The 16,060-nt window shown below is 52.6% G+C and overlaps 7 protein-coding genes across 7 annotated transcripts; 3 read left to right on the forward strand and 4 right to left on the reverse strand.

Moving 5' to 3' along the window:
• Nucleotides 1-141: 141 nt before the first annotated feature.
• On the forward strand, nucleotides 142-1,231 carry M438DRAFT_303991 (mitochondrial superoxide dismutase [Mn]; the record flags this gene model as incomplete). The annotated part of the gene is made up of 3 exons (XM_029902177.1): nucleotides 142-277; nucleotides 336-515; nucleotides 574-1,231. The coding sequence occupies 3 exons, from the start codon at nucleotides 142-144 to the stop codon at nucleotides 954-956; spliced, it is 699 nt and encodes a 232-aa protein (XP_029756670.1). The 3' UTR covers nucleotides 957-1,231.
• A 70-nt stretch (nucleotides 1,232-1,301) lies between these two features.
• Nucleotides 1,302-2,205, reverse strand: M438DRAFT_348710 (uncharacterized protein). Its single transcript, XM_029906207.1, has one exon. The coding sequence runs from the start codon at nucleotides 2,092-2,094 to the stop codon at nucleotides 1,768-1,770; it is 327 nt and encodes a 108-aa protein (XP_029756671.1). The 5' UTR covers nucleotides 2,095-2,205; the 3' UTR covers nucleotides 1,302-1,767.
• Nucleotides 2,206-2,232: 27 nt separating this feature from the next.
• On the reverse strand, nucleotides 2,233-5,339 carry M438DRAFT_348711 (Utp14-domain-containing protein). Its single transcript, XM_029906208.1, has one exon. The coding sequence runs from the start codon at nucleotides 5,268-5,270 to the stop codon at nucleotides 2,310-2,312; it is 2,961 nt and encodes a 986-aa protein (XP_029756672.1). The 5' UTR covers nucleotides 5,271-5,339; the 3' UTR covers nucleotides 2,233-2,309.
• A 159-nt stretch (nucleotides 5,340-5,498) lies between these two features.
• On the forward strand, nucleotides 5,499-5,861 carry M438DRAFT_358674 (uncharacterized protein; the record flags this gene model as incomplete). The annotated part of the gene is made up of 2 exons (XM_029907280.1): nucleotides 5,499-5,690; nucleotides 5,745-5,861. 2 exons carry the CDS (start codon nucleotides 5,499-5,501, stop codon nucleotides 5,859-5,861), a joined length of 309 nt encoding a protein of 102 aa, XP_029756673.1.
• A 646-nt stretch (nucleotides 5,862-6,507) lies between these two features.
• On the reverse strand, nucleotides 6,508-7,380 carry M438DRAFT_377368 (putative transcription initiation factor TFIIE, beta subunit; the record flags this gene model as incomplete). The annotated part of the gene is made up of 1 exon (XM_029908730.1): nucleotides 6,508-7,380. The coding sequence occupies one exon, from the start codon at nucleotides 7,378-7,380 to the stop codon at nucleotides 6,508-6,510; it is 873 nt and encodes a 290-aa protein (XP_029756674.1).
• Nucleotides 7,381-7,866: 486 nt separating this feature from the next.
• On the forward strand, nucleotides 7,867-14,579 carry M438DRAFT_281531 (uncharacterized protein; the record flags this gene model as incomplete). The annotated part of the gene is made up of 4 exons (XM_029901247.1): nucleotides 7,867-8,170; nucleotides 8,224-10,745; nucleotides 11,355-12,668; nucleotides 12,720-14,579. The coding sequence occupies 4 exons, from the start codon at nucleotides 7,867-7,869 to the stop codon at nucleotides 14,577-14,579; spliced, it is 6,000 nt and encodes a 1,999-aa protein (XP_029756675.1).
• M438DRAFT_348714 (ubiquinone biosynthesis O-methyltransferase) lies at nucleotides 14,319-15,695 on the reverse strand. The gene has a single exon (XM_029906209.1). The coding sequence runs from the start codon at nucleotides 15,604-15,606 to the stop codon at nucleotides 14,728-14,730; it is 879 nt and encodes a 292-aa protein (XP_029756676.1). The 5' UTR covers nucleotides 15,607-15,695; the 3' UTR covers nucleotides 14,319-14,727.
• Between the last annotated feature and the right edge of the window lie 365 nt (nucleotides 15,696-16,060).

Genomic DNA, 16,060 nt, shown 5'->3' on the forward strand with positions numbered 1-16,060 from the left:
TAATTGGCTGGGATTCGACGGATATGACGCAGCACTTACTTCAGCCAAAGTCGAAGCTTAGGAAGCTGCGCTTTCGACGTTTGACTCTATCTTTTGAAACACTCGACATTCAAACAATCGATTGATTATCACAGAACCAAAATGTCTTCCGCCGCCGTCTTCCGCAACTCTGCTGTCCGCTCTGCTCTCAGAGCCAGCGCTCCCTCTGCCACCAAGCGTGCAGCTATCGCTAGCACCACCTTCACCCGCGGCAAGGCCACTCTTCCCGACCTGCCCTGTGAGCTTCGATCCATGTGTATATTGCGCAATAGAGTCATACTGATTGCTTCGTGCAGACGACTATGGCGCTCTCGAGCCCGCCATCAGCGGCCAGATCATGGAACTCCACCACTCCAAGCACCACAACACCTACGTTACTTCGTTCAACACTGCTTCCGAGAAGATGGAGGAGGCTCGCGCAAAGAACGACATCCAGACCCAGATTGCTACCCAGCCTCTGATCAACTTCCACGGTGGTAAGACTTCAGCCATGCTATTGTTCCATACCCGCATCACTGACGCTTCTCTTCACAGGCGGTCACGTTAACCACACTCTCTTCTGGGAGAACCTTGCCCCCAAGTCGCAGGGCGGTGGTGAGCCTCCATCAGGCGCACTCTCCAAGGCCATCGACACACACTACGGCAGCCTCGATGCCATGAAGCAAAAGTTCAACGCCGCTCTTGCCGGCATCCAGGGTTCTGGCTGGGCTTGGCTGGTCCAAGACACCCAGACTGGCGCCATCCAGATCAGAACCTACGCCAACCAGGATCCCGTTGTCGGCCAATTCAGACCTATCCTTGGCGTCGACGCTTGGGAGCACGCCTACTACCTCCAGTACCAGAACAAGAAGGCCGAGTACTTCAACGCCATCTGGGATGTTATCAACTGGAAGGCTGCCGAGAAGCGCTTCCAGTAAGCGATTCGCTGCATCCGCTCATGCTATAATGACACCCCTAATTACACCTTGTACTGTATATAGTCGTATATGAAAGGCATCCGCCGTCTCTCCTGATCACCTACCAATCTACCAACCCAACGTTAGTTGGAGCCTTTTCAGTTCAGGCTCGTTGGAGATGTAGTAGAAGACCGGCAATCCGCGGTCGGAAAATGTCGTAGACAGAGGCATAGCTAAACATTCTTCGATAACCACTTACCATAGGCTACAAGGGCTTAGAAAATCGCCTAACCCACCAACCCCGTTGCTGTCAAAGAGATGCTCAATATCGTCCAAGACTCGGCAAAACGATTCAGTCACAGGACAAGTCACATTATCAACTGCACCACCAAGCCTGTCTCAATTTATATTTAGCCTACTACGCCGATCTGATCTATGCAAGGAAGTCTTTGAATACTCCGAACAGAAAAGAAAGAGCAAGAAAACATATCAATCTTGGGGTGGACCCGACTCTTGTCTGAGGCGGTCCTTATGTTCTCACAGCGATACACGTGGCAGACATCAGAGGACGAAATGACACAACGTTATCGAGTACTGTATGTGCAAATATGCTCTCGTCTCAACCTGCTACCATCACCTCCCACCATCACAAGACCCTACCACTACACCACACATCTCCAAACCTCACACGCACATCAAACCTCAATCGCACCGTGCTCTTAGACCTTCAGACACCTCAGTACCGTACACGCCAACGTCGCGTCTACACCCATCCATCACCAAAACCTTCATTGACCGGAGCAAAGTAGATGCTTTCAAACGGTCTCAGGATTTATCTGGGATAAGAAAGGGTTGCGTGGTTGAATGTATCGTTGGAGGGCTGATGGAATGAAACTTGGGTGGAAGGGGAATTGGAAGTGGCTGGTGTGTAAGGTTTTGGATGATAATGGTGATGATGATGGATGCAGGTGATGGAGAAAGACGAAGGAGGTGTAGGAGAGATGGAGAAGTGCATAGTGGGGCTTTTTAATGGCCCATTCAAATGGTCAATAAGGAAGATGCAGATTGGGAAGTTGCGGTCGAGCTGAGTCACTTCCCCAGCGTCCCAAAAATGGTTGCGTCGCTCCTTCTGCTCCAATCCTTCAAAGGAAAGAAACATATTGCAGAGGATCATCACGACTTCAACCGGAAGACATGATATTACGCGTCTCTCCCAGTCTCTCTATATATAAGCTGTACATCAGAAGTCACATTCATGATCGTTGAAGCCCTTTGGATCGTGTCAAGACAGTGATGATTACCATGCAAATACTTTTGTGATTCATGAACTTTCGACTCGTTCTAATGCCATTATATAAGAAAGGAAGGAGATGCCTACAGCAAAGGCTTCTCCATGGGGGCAATGATACCCTGTTTGACAACAACTCTGGGCCTCGTGTTACGCTGGAAAGTCTCCTTGGTAGTCCACTCGGGACCCACCGGTACACGCAAACTCCTCTCATACTGCTCCCTCTTCTCGAACTGATGCGGCAAAGTAGACGCCAAATACTTCTTTCCCTTTCTCTGCTGCGCCTCTGAAATGATCACATTTTGCAGTTTTGCATCTTTGCGATTTGCGGCTTTGACACCTTCAGTAACCTTTTTATGCAGAGGGTTGTGGGCGGCGCGTTTGTTTTGCTTCTTCACGGCCTTGGAGAGACCATCACCGGTCCAGGAGCCCCACCCGGGAAGGAAGGTGGATTCGACTTTGTCGCCTTCATCCTCAATTGCGGCTTCTTTTTCGGTGGAGAAGTCGGCGGCTACGTCGTCGCCAGCGAAAGCACGTTGGTGGAAAAGGGCTTGTTTGTCCTTGGAAGAGAGCATGGGGTTGATTCTGTTGTCCTCCTCGGCGTCGGCTTCTTCTTGGTCGTTGTCATACTTGACTGTTTCCCAGCCTTCGGTTGAGGGGGCATTTGTTTCGTTGGCAGAGGGTTTGATTGTCTTCTTTGCTTGGGCCTTCTTATTGGACGCGGCGGGTTTTGCTGCCGCAGGTACGGATGCGGGTGTAGGCTTGGAGAGATCGAGGATCTCATCTTCCGAAGCCTTCTTGTTCTTCTTCTTGCTCTTGGAAGAACCGGTCAACCAAGCGTTCTCTTCAGGCTCCTTGGGCTCGTCGACGTCGGCGACAACCTTTTGCGCGTTTTGGAGGAAAGATCTTGACTTTCTTGACTGAGGAGCTGGCTTGGTGTCTTTTTGCTCACCGACCTTGATCTCAGCTTCGTCCTCCATCTCGCGGTTGTCTTCTTCATCGAGAGCCTTGTTCTCTTCAAGCTCACCACGAGGAGTGGCCTTGAAAGGATTAGCAGCACCTTGCTTGGGCTTAGGTCCGAAGATAGCACGACCAACAGTAGTCTCTGCCTCTTCCTCACTCTCACCAGCCTCGTCAGCCAGGTCTTTTCTCAGACGCTCAATATCTTCCTCGTTTTGAGCCTTTCGTGACGCCTCAGCTCGGAGCATGAAGGCCATGTTTCCGATCTTGGACTTCTCTCCATCTTTGGCGCCGAGCTTGTCGATCTTCTTGGATAGACGAGCCCTCTCGAGTTCGTCATCGTCGAGCTCTTCATCCTCGTCGTCGCTGACACTGATGTCTGAGTCGTCACTCTCACGGTCATAGACATCCTTGCCCTCGATTCTCCTTCTGAGCTCTTCATTACGTCTGGCCATGTCGATCAGACCCTCTCTGGCATCCTCGTCCCAGACAGAACGATTTGACTTCTTCATGGCCTTTGACCACTTGCTGTCCTTGTGCTTGGTGCCCATTCTCTCCTCGGCACGTCTTCGGTCGTTCTTCTCCTTCTCATCCTCGTCCTCGATGCCTTCAGCTACAAGGTAATCGCGCTCAGCGGCCTCGGCACGTTCACGCTCCTTGCGATGGACGCGGCGGTAAGCCTTTGACTTGATCTTCTTGACGCGCTTGGCCTTGACTTCTTCTCTGAAAAGCAGTTCTCTGGCCTTGCGGAGTTCGGCACGTCTAGCCATGACCTCCTCGATGGGGATCTTGTTCATCTGCAGCTCTTCAAATTGCTGAAGCTGGTCCTCCTCTTTGCCTTGCTTTTGCTTGTTGCTGAGACCACTCTCTTCGAGGATATTCTGAATAGCGCTTTCGAGTTCGTTGGCGGGTTTGTCTTGTTGGATGGGGAGCATCTTCTGGGTACCGACGGCTTCGATGGCGTTGGGGTCTGCGAGAGGAAACTGGAGGAACTCGGCTCTGCGGTTCTGGATGACGGTGTCGCGCCATCGGTCGAGAGTCTTTTTGGTTTCTTGAGTAGCAGCAGCTCTGTCTAGCTTGTCTTGTTGTCTCTTTGGCAGGGGAGCGTCGAGCTTTCCAGGAATGCCTGAGCGCTTGGTCGTCTTCTCAGCGGTCAGAAGCTTCAGGGACTTGCGAAGAGCAGGATCGGTAACTGTAGGTAGCAAATCGGAAATCTTGAGCTTCTGTGACGCAGACAATCCGTATGCTGAGGGTTCTTGCGACTCGTGGGCGTCTTGTGTACGTCCACCAATGCGCTTCTCCGGGTTGTCCTTGTTCAGCGAAGCGACCAGATCCTGCAACTTGGATAGCTTGGTAGCATCGTCTTCGTCGGATTCTTCCTCTGATTCGTCGTCTTCTGACTCTTCTTCTGCATCATCATCCTCGTCGTCAGAGTCTTCTTCCGAGTCGTCTCCGTGCTTCTCCTCCGTCTGCATAAGGTCGTCTTCGTTGTTCTCGTCGAGCATGGTAGCAAGATCGACACCCTCGTCGCCGAAGTCGCTGGCCGACTCGTCATCTTCGCTGTTGCCGCCTTCGTCGAGATCCATTTCCGAGGCAGGTTGCGGCCTCTTCTTCTTCTTCTTCGAGGGACCATTTGTCGAACTTCCTCTGAAGGTGAAACCTTCAAAACGCTCCTCATCGCTCTCCCCGAAAGCTTCATCACTGTCAAGGTCACTGTCGCTTTCGTCGCCGATGTGGCCACCCATGCGCCACTCGTTGCCGTCACTATCGCTTCCCTCATCTGTCTCCTCATCCAAGCCTCCTCTTCTTCCGGTACCAGTTCTCTTGGTCACCGTCTTTTGTTGCAGTCGTCGGGCGTTGCTGGCATGCTCCTCGTCGTTGTCGTCTTCGTCATCATCTTCGAGTCTTCTGCGTTTTTGGCGGGGCTCTCCAACCGAATCACCCAGGCGATGTTGGCGAACTTTGTATGTATCCGGGGCGGAATGCGAGGCGATTGCAAAAGCATCTAGAGTGCGTTTTTGTGACTTCTTGCGAGCATTTGTAGGTTTGGCGATGGCCACGCTCGAACGAGCGACACGAGCAGGCATAATGTCGAGTCGATAAACCAGAAAATCGAACTACAAAAAAAGTTCAAAGTTCAAGTTCAAAGTCTTGAGTTGACCTTGTCCAAAAAAGTGACATTCGGTAGCGGCAAAAATCTCCGCCAAGGCACGCTAAGATTTGTTAAAGTCCGCATCACCTCCGAGTCGCAAAGCGGTAGAGACTCTGGCGAGAAAGAGCAGTTCCATCATCAAATCAACTCTAGCCTCGTCGCCATGGTCTTCACTCCCACCGCTCCTCTGGGGCGCGCTCTCCGTCGTCTCGCCCTCACAACCAAGCAAGCCGGCAAGGATTACTACAAGGGTACCGGTTCTGGCTCCATGGGTCGTCACACCAAGTACGGTGGCTACCGCATCGACTGGTCAAAGGTCCGCACCTATGTCGTCCCTGACCTGTCCGACTTTGCTGTATGTCTTCCACTTACTCCATCCATATCCCGTGCGAATCTAACACATCCACAGCTCAAGCCTTTCGTCGCCGAGAACATCGAGAAGCCTACCAAGAAGCACGAATTTGCCGGCATCATGTCTGGTCAGAAATACCTCGATGCATGGAAGTACCAGGGCGGCGACATCTAAAATTCCCCTGCCAAACAACACATCATCTACACCTTTTTCGTTCCGAGTTCGCCAGGCTTTTACTTTAATGATACCCATGGCCTTGCATACATCATTGCACAGTTCTTGTACACTACCACTACCTTCCAAAATCTTGTATCACAAGACATCTTATCACCATATTGCTCCCGAATGAATGCATGTTCACACCACGCCTCGTTCGTCGATTGTCGGTCCGAACCTTTGATGCTGGACTCGCAGCAAGCGGTAGAGCTGGGCTCCCGGCCTGCCGATACACGCCCTCAATCAACCATCAAAAGGCAACATGTTTCCGGTGTGGACGTGCTTGTCCAGAGGAAAGAGATAGAGATGTCACTTTCTGTGGAGATTTAGTCGGTTCTCGAAAGCAATCTTGCCTTTGACAACTACTTTCTTGCAGCTAAACCCAGGACTGAGCTCGAACCTGTTTTTCCGTTTTTGTCATAAATATTCGCTTCTGAATTTGGGTATACACGAGGAAGTCTGCAAGGTACTACCCGGCATGCTCTCGTTCTTCCGTTGTACCCGTTGATTGCCCAATGAATACGAGAATGACTCGCCTTTGATAAGCTTTCCTTGACCAACGCCGCGCTAAAATCATAATACCAAAATGTGAGAGAAGATGTCGCTACTTCTTCATCTGAGAATAGTCCTTGAGGATGCCCACCATGTGAGTGTTGGTACTTCTGCCAACCTTTCTCGAAGTACGCTTCTTCTTGTCTTTTCCACCCGAAACCTTGATGACTTCCTTGACTTGACTGGTGGGAGTGAGACCAGCCTTCTCGAGTTCGGCTCTTAGCTCACCAGGGTTGGCAGGCAGAGTGATCTTTGACCAGTAGTCTTTGAAGTCTTGGTCTATACGCTGGTCGAGCGAGGGGTCGTTGGGCCAGACCATCTTTGGGATGTTGTCCTTCTTCTGTCTCACAACCAGAAGCTCGCCTCTTGACTCGAGACGCTCAATCTCAGGAATAGCATCAGGCCAACCTTCTTTGAGTTCTTTTACACTGATGCCCTGAGCCGTGTATTGACGCTGCAAGTAGGCCTTGAGATCGTCGGCAGAGCGAACGTTGTGAATGGGACGGAAACGGAAAGAAGGGTGTTGTCCATCCAGGCCTTTGGGGTCATAGTCGACTTTGGGGTGCTCCATAAGCGCCCTGCGCAGGACTTGACGGTGTTGCTGCTGGTTGGCGGGGATAGAGAGGTAGTTCCAGATATCAGTGAAACTGATTGGACGATCCTTGGACTTGAGATAATCGATGGCATAGACAACTTGTGTCATGACTTCTCGGCCTGAGCCCGTGTCGGCGGGTTGGGAATATGCGGCATTTTGTGGGAGGTCCTGGCGTTTGCGCTTGAGGTCTGCGGGCTGGGTCGACGGAGTGGAGGGACGTGGTGCAGGAGTAGCAGCAGCGGCAGCAGCAGGGCGCTTCTGCTGAGTGTTACGAGTGGTGGCAGCCGAGAACTCTGTGTTGAAAGTCTTGAAAGAGGCCGAGAGAGACATGTTGGCGAGAGAGAAGGCGTCGGCCAGTCAAGGCGACGATGAGGCAGGGCGTTGTCGGTGGAGAGAGAAGGCGACAGTCGCAAACCGATGGTGGGGATAGTGTATGGTGAGTCTGAAGTAATTGCACGTCTTGTCACGGCGTGGTCAATGTATGACAGCTTCACGATCAAATGTCGAAAGCGACATGCGGAGATGGATGATGGATGGTTTAAAGGCAGCAGCCGCAAACGGACTTGGTCAGTGCGTCAATCGCAGCTCGGAGGGCTTCCGCTTCACGCTTCTTTGTAACCGTCCAGAGCCAACCCTCTGTCTCGACTCTCTGCAAGACACGCCTTCAATTGCGTGTCGCTCTGTCACTTCGTCGCTGCCTCTTCACACTTTCACAACCTTCCCTCATTACGCGTCGTGTCTGACACTGACACGTTCAATCTTGCCCTTCGGCACCAAAGCTTCATGACAGTCAACTAGGCTATAACCATTGCGACAATGAGGACGCGCGCCCAGGCCGGCGCCGTCGATACGGCTCTTATCGCCCAGGCCTTCTCTATCGATGAGCCACAGCTCGACTCACTTCTGGACGCTCCTACCCAGGACCTAATCAAGGACTTCCTGTCCACTCTGACCGCCAGAGCCAAGGACTTTGACAACCTCAAGGCAGACAAGCTCCGATCCGATGTCGAGCTTGAGAACACTGTTCGCGCCGGAGAATCAAAGGTGAAAGCTCTCAAGGCCACTCTGAACAAGAACGCCCAGGAAATACAGGACCTCCGCAAGTCTCTCGATGACCAATGTGCGTACCTTTACTACCTAGACTGCCCCTGTCCTTACTGACCCATCCAACAGACAATGCCCGTGCCGAGCTGCAGACTGAGCTCGACTCTGTAAAGGCTTCATCGACCGATTCGAACTCTGAGCTTGACACCCTGCGTGCCCGCATCGCTTCTCTAGAAACTTCCAATCGCGAAACTCTGTCCGTACTCGAATCAAAGTCCACCGCTCACGACAATCTCGCCCAGGAACTCGCTACTCAACATCAGAAGATTATCTCTCTGCGTCGCGACATCTCGGCTCTGGAAGAGAAGAATCAGTCTTTGGAAAATGCCGCCTCAAGTGCCAAGTTCAAGGAGCAAGCTCTGCAGCAAGAGGTGGATCTGCTCAAGCGTAACAACGAATGGCATGAATCTGAGCTCAAGACACGCACTACTGAACACACAAAGTTCCGCAAGGAAAAGAATGCTCGTATTTCTGAATTGCAGCGCGCCAACGAGGATGCCAATGCCACAGCTGAGGCTTTGAAGCGTACAGAACAAACACTCCGTCAACGTCTTGAAGAGCTGGGCCAGAAGGCCGACGATGCTTTTGCCAAAATCCAACAAATGCAAGAAGGCGCCTCAAAGGCTGAAGAATCTTTCCGTGTCGAACTGGACAGCGCCCGTCGCCTTGCCGAGCTTCAGAAACAGAGTGCAGACACTGCCAAGGCACGTTTGCTGGATCTTCAAAACAACATCGACCAGATCAAGGAAAACGCCGCAGAAGAAGTTGGTCAGCTCCAGGCCGAGATTGAGACCGAGAGAGCCGACCGTGAGGCTGTAGAGGCCAAACTGGCCGAACTGGAGCTCGAGGTCGAGCGCCTCCAAGCTGCTGCCTCCGAGGCACAGAACAATGTTTCCGTCCTGGCTACACCCAAACGTAACTCCAACGGTCTTGCACCTTCGACTCCTGGACGCGATGGATCGCCTGCTCTCTTCACACCTGGATCAGCACGCATGAAGGGTAATATGAGCTTCACTCAGCTCTACAGCGAGTACAGTACAATGAAGTCCGACCTCGAAGCCGAGAAGCGCAGAAATTACCTTTTGAGCAACGAGCTCGACGAGATGATTCGTGATCTTGAGAACAGAGGGCCCGAGCAAGAGGAACTACGTGAGGAGAAGGAGCGTGTTGAGGCCGAGATCCTCGAGATGTCTTCAATGCTCGATTCAGCTTCTGCTGAACGTGACGAGGCACGCAAGGAAGCACGCAACCTCAAGGGCCAAACCGAAGGACTATCCAGAGAAGGTGATATCCTCCGTCAACAACTTCGTGACCTCAGCGCACAGATCAAGATTCTTTTGGTCGAGATGCAAGCCCGTGATCAGGGGTTGGAAGCTCTCGATGCAGCAGGCCAAATGCAATTGCAGATGCTTGCTAATGGCGAGCTTGATGATTCGGCCTCTGCTGCAGAGGAGACTTCAGCCGGAGCTCTGATTAGCCAAAGACTATTGCTCTTCAGAAATGTTCAGGAACTTCAAGACCAGAACGTGCAGCTCCTGAAACTCAACCGCGGTCTTGCTGATCGCATGGAGGGCGAAGCTGCAAAGGCAAAGCAGTCCGAGACCGAGCAGGCCCTGCAAGAACTCGACGAACTCCGCGATCGCGTTCAGAGACATCAAGATGAGATCAAGTCGATGACTACTCAGTGCGAGAGCATTATGCGTGAGCGTGATATGTTCAGACGTATGCTCTCTCACCGCGGACAACTGCCAGCTGGCACCGATCTGCAGGCGGCCTTTGGTCGTTCCGTCGGCCCAGTTCCATCGACGCCTCCACCAGGCGGTATGTCTCGAGATGTGGAAGACACACCTCGTTCTAAGGAGTTGTCCGACTACTCCAAGCTCCTGAAGGAGATGCAGAACCATTTCGATGCCTACAGACAAGAGGCTGCAACGGACCACAGTACACTCAAGCAGCAGGTCGACAAGCTTGCTCGTGAAAAGGGCGAGCTGCAAGGAGAGGTTGCCCGCACTGGTGGCCAGATCACACTTGCCCACGAACGTTACGGAATGCTGCAAGCCAACTACGATATGCTCAAATCAGAAAACTCGGAACTGCAAAAGCGATCTCAGTCTCTGGCCGAAGTGGCGGCCAAGCAGGACCTCCGTACACAGCAGGTTGCGGAGGAGCTTGTTGAGGCACGTACTCTTGCTGACAGCATGCGCAACGACACGGCCAACCTCAAGGCAGAGCGCGAACTCTGGAAGAAGATTGAAGCCCGCATGACCGAGGATAACCGCTCGCTTATGGACGAGCGTAGCCGCCTCAACAAGATGATTGCCGACCTTCAAACTTTACAGAACGAGCGTGAGCTGGCCGAGTCAGAAACCAGACGGAGGTTACAAAACAGAGTCGAAGCACTAGAAACAGAAATTGACGCCACCAAGAAGAAGTTGGAGTCCGAGGTTGACGAGAGCAAGAAGGCCGCCCTGAGAAGGGAATATGACCAGGAGCAGAGTCGAACTAGGATTGATGATCTGGTCAAGAGTCTGTCTGGTGTCCGTGAGGAACTTATTGCAGCCAAGACGACACGCGATCAACTCCAATCCAGAGTTGAAGAGCTCAAGATTGAACTCCGCACGTCTGAAGAACGTGTGCAGGCACTTCAGCCTCGTCCAACACCTCAGGTAGATCAACCAACCGAGAACAACGCACCTGCCGAGGATGCTTTATCTCGTGAGCAGGAGCTCGCTCTAGAAGTCGCGGATCTCAAGCACGATCTTGAATTGGCCCGCAGCGATCTCGAGAACGCCAAAATTCAAGTCGAGCAATACAAGAACATCAGTCAGGCATCGGAAGAAGAGCTCCAAAGTCTCAACGAAACCAACGACCAGTACCGCGAGGAGATGGACCGCATCATTGCCGAAAAGGATGAAAAGATCAAGGACTTGGAGAGCAGAGTCGAGGAGTTGGGTACTGAGCTATCTACCACCAACAGCGAACTCTCGACCTTACGTACTCAGCATGAGGAGAGTGCTATTCAGTTGGACGACCAGAAACGTCTGCTCGAAGCCGAAATTGCTCGTCTTCGTGATGAGTCTGAGCGCTATGCTGAGACTGCCAAGCTTCACCAGGAGGATCTCAAGGCACAAGCAGAGATCGCCCAACAAGCTCAACAAAGTTACGAGAACGAGTTGGTCAAGCATGCAGACGCTGCCAAGAACCTTCAATCCGTCCGCACTGAGTACAATCAGCTCAGGACTGAGGTTGCTGCTATCAAGGCTGAGGCCGAAACCGCCAAGGTCACTTTGAGCCAGAGCGAGGAAAGCTGGACTGAAGTGAGAGAACGATACGAACGTGAGTTGACCGAAGTCAGACTTGGCCGCGAAGATTTGAAGGCTCAGAACAAGCTTCTCCACGAACAGCTTGAATCTGTGAGCGGCCAGATTTCTGAACTGCAGCACAAAAAGACAGCACCCGAGGTTGAGGAGGAAGACTCTGGAGAGGCCCACGGCTCCGAGTTCGAGAATCTCCAGGAAGTCATCAAGTACTTGCGTCGCGAGAAGGAGATCGTAGACGTTCAGTACGAGTTGTCTACTCAGGAGAGCAAGCGTCTCCAGCAGCAGCTCGAGTACGCACAGACACAACTCGACGAAACACGACAGAAGCTCGGTGAGGAACGCCAGCAGCACGCCGACCACGAAGCCAACACAGTCAGCCACAACAAGCTCATGCAAACTATCAATGAGCTCAACGTCTTCCGTGAAAGCAGCACCACGCTTCGCCAGGAGGCGAGACAAGCCCAGACACAACTTGCAGAGAAATTGAAGGAGATTGAAAGTCTCACTAGCCAGATCCAGCCTCTTCAGACTCGCATCCAAGAGGTCGAGAATGAGCTCGAGACCAAGGAAGGCGAGATGAAGTTGATGCAAGAAGACCGCGATCGCTGGCGAGACCGTACACAAAACATCATTTCCAAGTACGACAGAGTAGACCCTGCCGAGATGGAGGCGATGAAGACACAGATTTCCGACCTTCAAGCCGAACGCGATCAACTGACAACCGAGAAGCAAGAGCTTCAGACCAAGGTTGATGCCGTTCCAGGAGAGCTGCAGCAGATCAAGGACGACGCCGACAAGCTATGGAAGGAACAGAAGGCCAGATTTGTTGAGCAAGCGAAGGCAAGATCTCGTGAGCAGAGCGCAAAGATCAAAGAGCTGGAGAAAGAGCTTGAAGGCATCAAAGAAGAAAAGGAGCAACTTGGCCAGGAACTCGTTCAGGTCAAGGAAGAGCTTGAGTCGACCAAGACCGCCAGAGATGAAGCTGTGGCTGTTGCTGAGGCCGCATCTCAGCAGGTGACAGCTCAATCACAAGCCGAGGAGGGTCAGATCCAGGAAGATGGTGAAACTGATGCATCGGCGCACGCACTGGAGCAGTCAGAGGCAAGAGCGTCCGAGGAAGCTGCAAAGGCTGCTGGTCTAGCTACGCAGGTTGAGGCTCTTCAGGCAAGAATCTCCGAGCTTGAGGGTCAAGTGGTAAGTTATTCTGACATGTTTCGCAAGCACAAGATCACTGATACCATCCAGAACGAGCTCCAGCAGCAACTTGAGACCAGTGCAGCTAGTATCACAGAACTGCAGAACCAACAACAACCAATCTCCGAGGCAGTGCCTGAATCTGGCGAGAACACTGAGCACTTGGAGAAGTTGAGACAAGAATTGGCTGCTGCACAGGAGGAAGTAGAGTCGTTGAAGGCCGCTGCAACCAATACTGCATCTACCGACACTGTCTCTCAAGATGCGGCACCACAGCCCTCGGATGCTGAAACCGCTGAGGCCAAGTCGGTTGCAGAACAGGTGGAAGAGCAGGTCGCACAGCTTCGCGCCCAGCTCGAGGAGCAGCACAGCCTCAGCCAACAGCAGCTCGAAACTCTCTACAACAACCGCACCAATCTAATGAAGCAGAAGCTGAACCAGAAACTTCGAGACGACAAGGATAAGTTCAAGGAAGAGGGTCGCCAAGAAGCTCTGATCAAGCACAGTGAAGAGCTGCAAAAGCTTCGCCAAGAGCACGAGGCCACCATTGCACAGCTCAAGGAGGAGCATCGCCTCGAAGTCGAACGACTCACCAAGGAGGGCCAGCTTGCTGTGGATCGCGCGCAAGCCAAGGAGCAACCTGAAGCTTCTATGGAACAAGCACCAAGCCAGCCTCCTACCACCACTGCAGCCACAACTTCAACTTCGACTGCTGAAATCGACCCATCACAGTTGACTTTCACTGATGAACAAGCCCGTACACTGGTTGGTAAGAATACCGTGATTAGGGGCATTGTCGCCAGAAACATCCAGAACAAGATTGCTCAAGAGACTGCCAAGCTCAAGGAAGAGCACGAAAAGGTCTTGCAAGAAAAGGCCGAAGAAGCCAAGAAGGAAAGAGAACACGCCTTGCAAGAGAAGACTGAAGAGGCTAAGAAGGCGAGCGAACAAGCCTTGTTGAAAGCTGTCAATATGGAAACAATCAAGCAAAAGGCTAAGCTTGGTATGGCAGAAGGTCAGACGAGAGCTGCTAAAGCCAAGCTGGAAGTTGTCGAAAAGGCTGCTACAGAGACACCACAGCGACCAGTCGTCGAAGTGTGGGAGGTCGCTAAGATCGCCAAACCCGCTCCTGCGGTAGCTGCGCAAGTGAACAAACCACCAGCTCAATCTCCTATGAGCTCCCCGTTCAAGGCAACCGGTCCCGGTCTGCCGCAATCGCCAGGCATGGCGCCTCCTCAGGCTACTCAATCTGGCCAGCCCACTCCTAACAGCCAAGCTCCTCAAGACAAAATGCAAGCAAGGATGCAGAAGTTTGGAGCACAAACCCAGTCGCCGCAACAGGGCTCCTCCTTTGGTCAGCCCAGCTTCTCGCCGAACCAGACTTCTTCTGAGGCTCAACCCCAAGCCACTGTTCCCCCATCGGCGAACAACGGTATGACACAATCCCAAGGTGCAGCCGGTACGCCGCCGCAGACTCCTGGCGCGCCTCTGAGACAAGTATCTGGTCAACAAGCCGCGGGACCTGGACCAGTGCGTGTTCCTTCTTTGAGCGGCATCCCTTCCGGAATTCCAAGCGGTATTCCCACTGGTATCCCCAGGGGTGGTGGCAGCATGCTCCCTCGTGGCGGCGGTGCTTTCCGCGGCAGAGGTGGACTTGTACAGCCCGGAGCACAAAATGCTCAAGGTCAGGGCATCAGTGTCCAAGGTGCTGCCGGCCAAACTCAACGTGGAGGTCTTCCTCGCGGCGGAGGGATCGGCAGAGGTAGAGGCGGAGGCCGTGGAGGTATGAATCCTGGTGCGCAACAGTTTGCACCTGGTACACCTGGTCTGCAAGGAAACAAGCGTCCACACGAGGGCGGTGACGAGGGAGCTGGAAAGAGGATGAGAGGCGGAGCTGGAGCAGGCGCTTAGAAAGTGCCTCATGAGAAGTCGCCGTCTCAAAAGAAGTAGTGCATGGTTATAGAAAATGTTTGCTTTCATTTGTGAATTGACGGCAATTGCTCAGAAGAAAAATGTACGATATTGCTACACTAGAATTACATGATCAAATATGTCTCATTCAAGCATTCTTCCTGATGGCGAAGAAGTAGTTGCCCCATCCTTCGCTGCCCTGGATCTCTTTCCAGCCATAACCGGGAATGTAGACCACGCCCATGGTCATGGGGTTACTCCAGCCTGGCTGCTTGGCTGCCCATGCCTTCATCTCGTCAACATTGATGTACTGGTTCCAGTCGTGCGTACCCGGCGGGACAATGCGCATAATATCCTCGGCAACAAGCTTGGTAGTAAACCAACTCGCCCACGTCCTACTGATAGTGCTGAGAACCAACCAACCACCAGGCTTGACATGAGGCATGCAATTTGCCAGGAAAGGAGCAGGATGCGTGACATGCTCGATAACCTCGAACACCGACAACACATCCACGCCTTGGTCCGGCGTCACGGGCAAGGGTAGATTCTCAATGGCAGTGTTGACGTAGTTCAATCTTCCCGGCTCACACAGCAACGGATCACTCTTTTGATGTTTCTTCGCCACGGCCAATACCTCTTTCGTCGGATCGATTGCCGTCACTGACTCTGTATCTATCAATCTCGCTGCTGATTCGGCGAAGATGCCACCACCGCAGCCGACGTCAAGGTATCGTAGTTTTGGCGTAGGTTTTGTGGTATCCCGGGGATATAGCGAGCGGCAGCGTTGAATAAAGACGTGGCGAAGAGGGTTCATTTCGTGTAGAATGCGGGAGGGGCCTTCGGGATCCCACCAGGAAGAGGCGAGGGCGGAGAAGTGCGACATTTCGGTTTCGGACACTGAGGACTTTGGTGGAGGCGGTGGTGTTGATGAGGCGGGTGACGAGTAGGACATTATGCGTGGAGAGGTGAGGAGTTGACGGATACCTGTCGGCAGAGCCGTGGGTCGTATTGTTCGAAGAGCAGCCATGACTGTGACTTGTGTTTGGCCGAGTTGACAGAGGAAGCATGTCGATTGAGAGCAAGAGTCTCTGGAGAAAGCTGCTGATTAGATCGAGGCTAGCTTCGGATCTATCCGACGTGTCGTTCAAGAGCCTCAAAGCTCCAAAAACGTGGGTTCAGACAAGCATTGGACATTGACCGGAGCACCTTCATCCGTGCCTGATTGGTAAAATGGCACTCAAAACTGACATTCTGTATCGAGCGCTGTGTTTGTCGACCGATAAATGTCAAGGTTTTGAACTCGGTATAATGAGGTCCGGATTGCCTTTTGCTGCTTGGTCAGCTTGGGGCCTTCTTCCAAGCTCATGGTTCTCAGACCTACACATACCTTCTGACACATGTCCACCCGTGTGTGTGCAAAGCTGTGGACTACACTATATGTAGTTGATACAGTTTACTGCTCCGTTGAAAGGCCTTCCGTT

The sequence above is a fragment of the Aureobasidium pullulans genome (genome assembly GCF_000721785.1).
Source record: "Aureobasidium pullulans EXF-150 unplaced genomic scaffold scaffold_24, whole genome shotgun sequence".
NCBI lineage: Eukaryota > Fungi > Ascomycota > Dothideomycetes > Dothideales > Saccotheciaceae > Aureobasidium > Aureobasidium pullulans.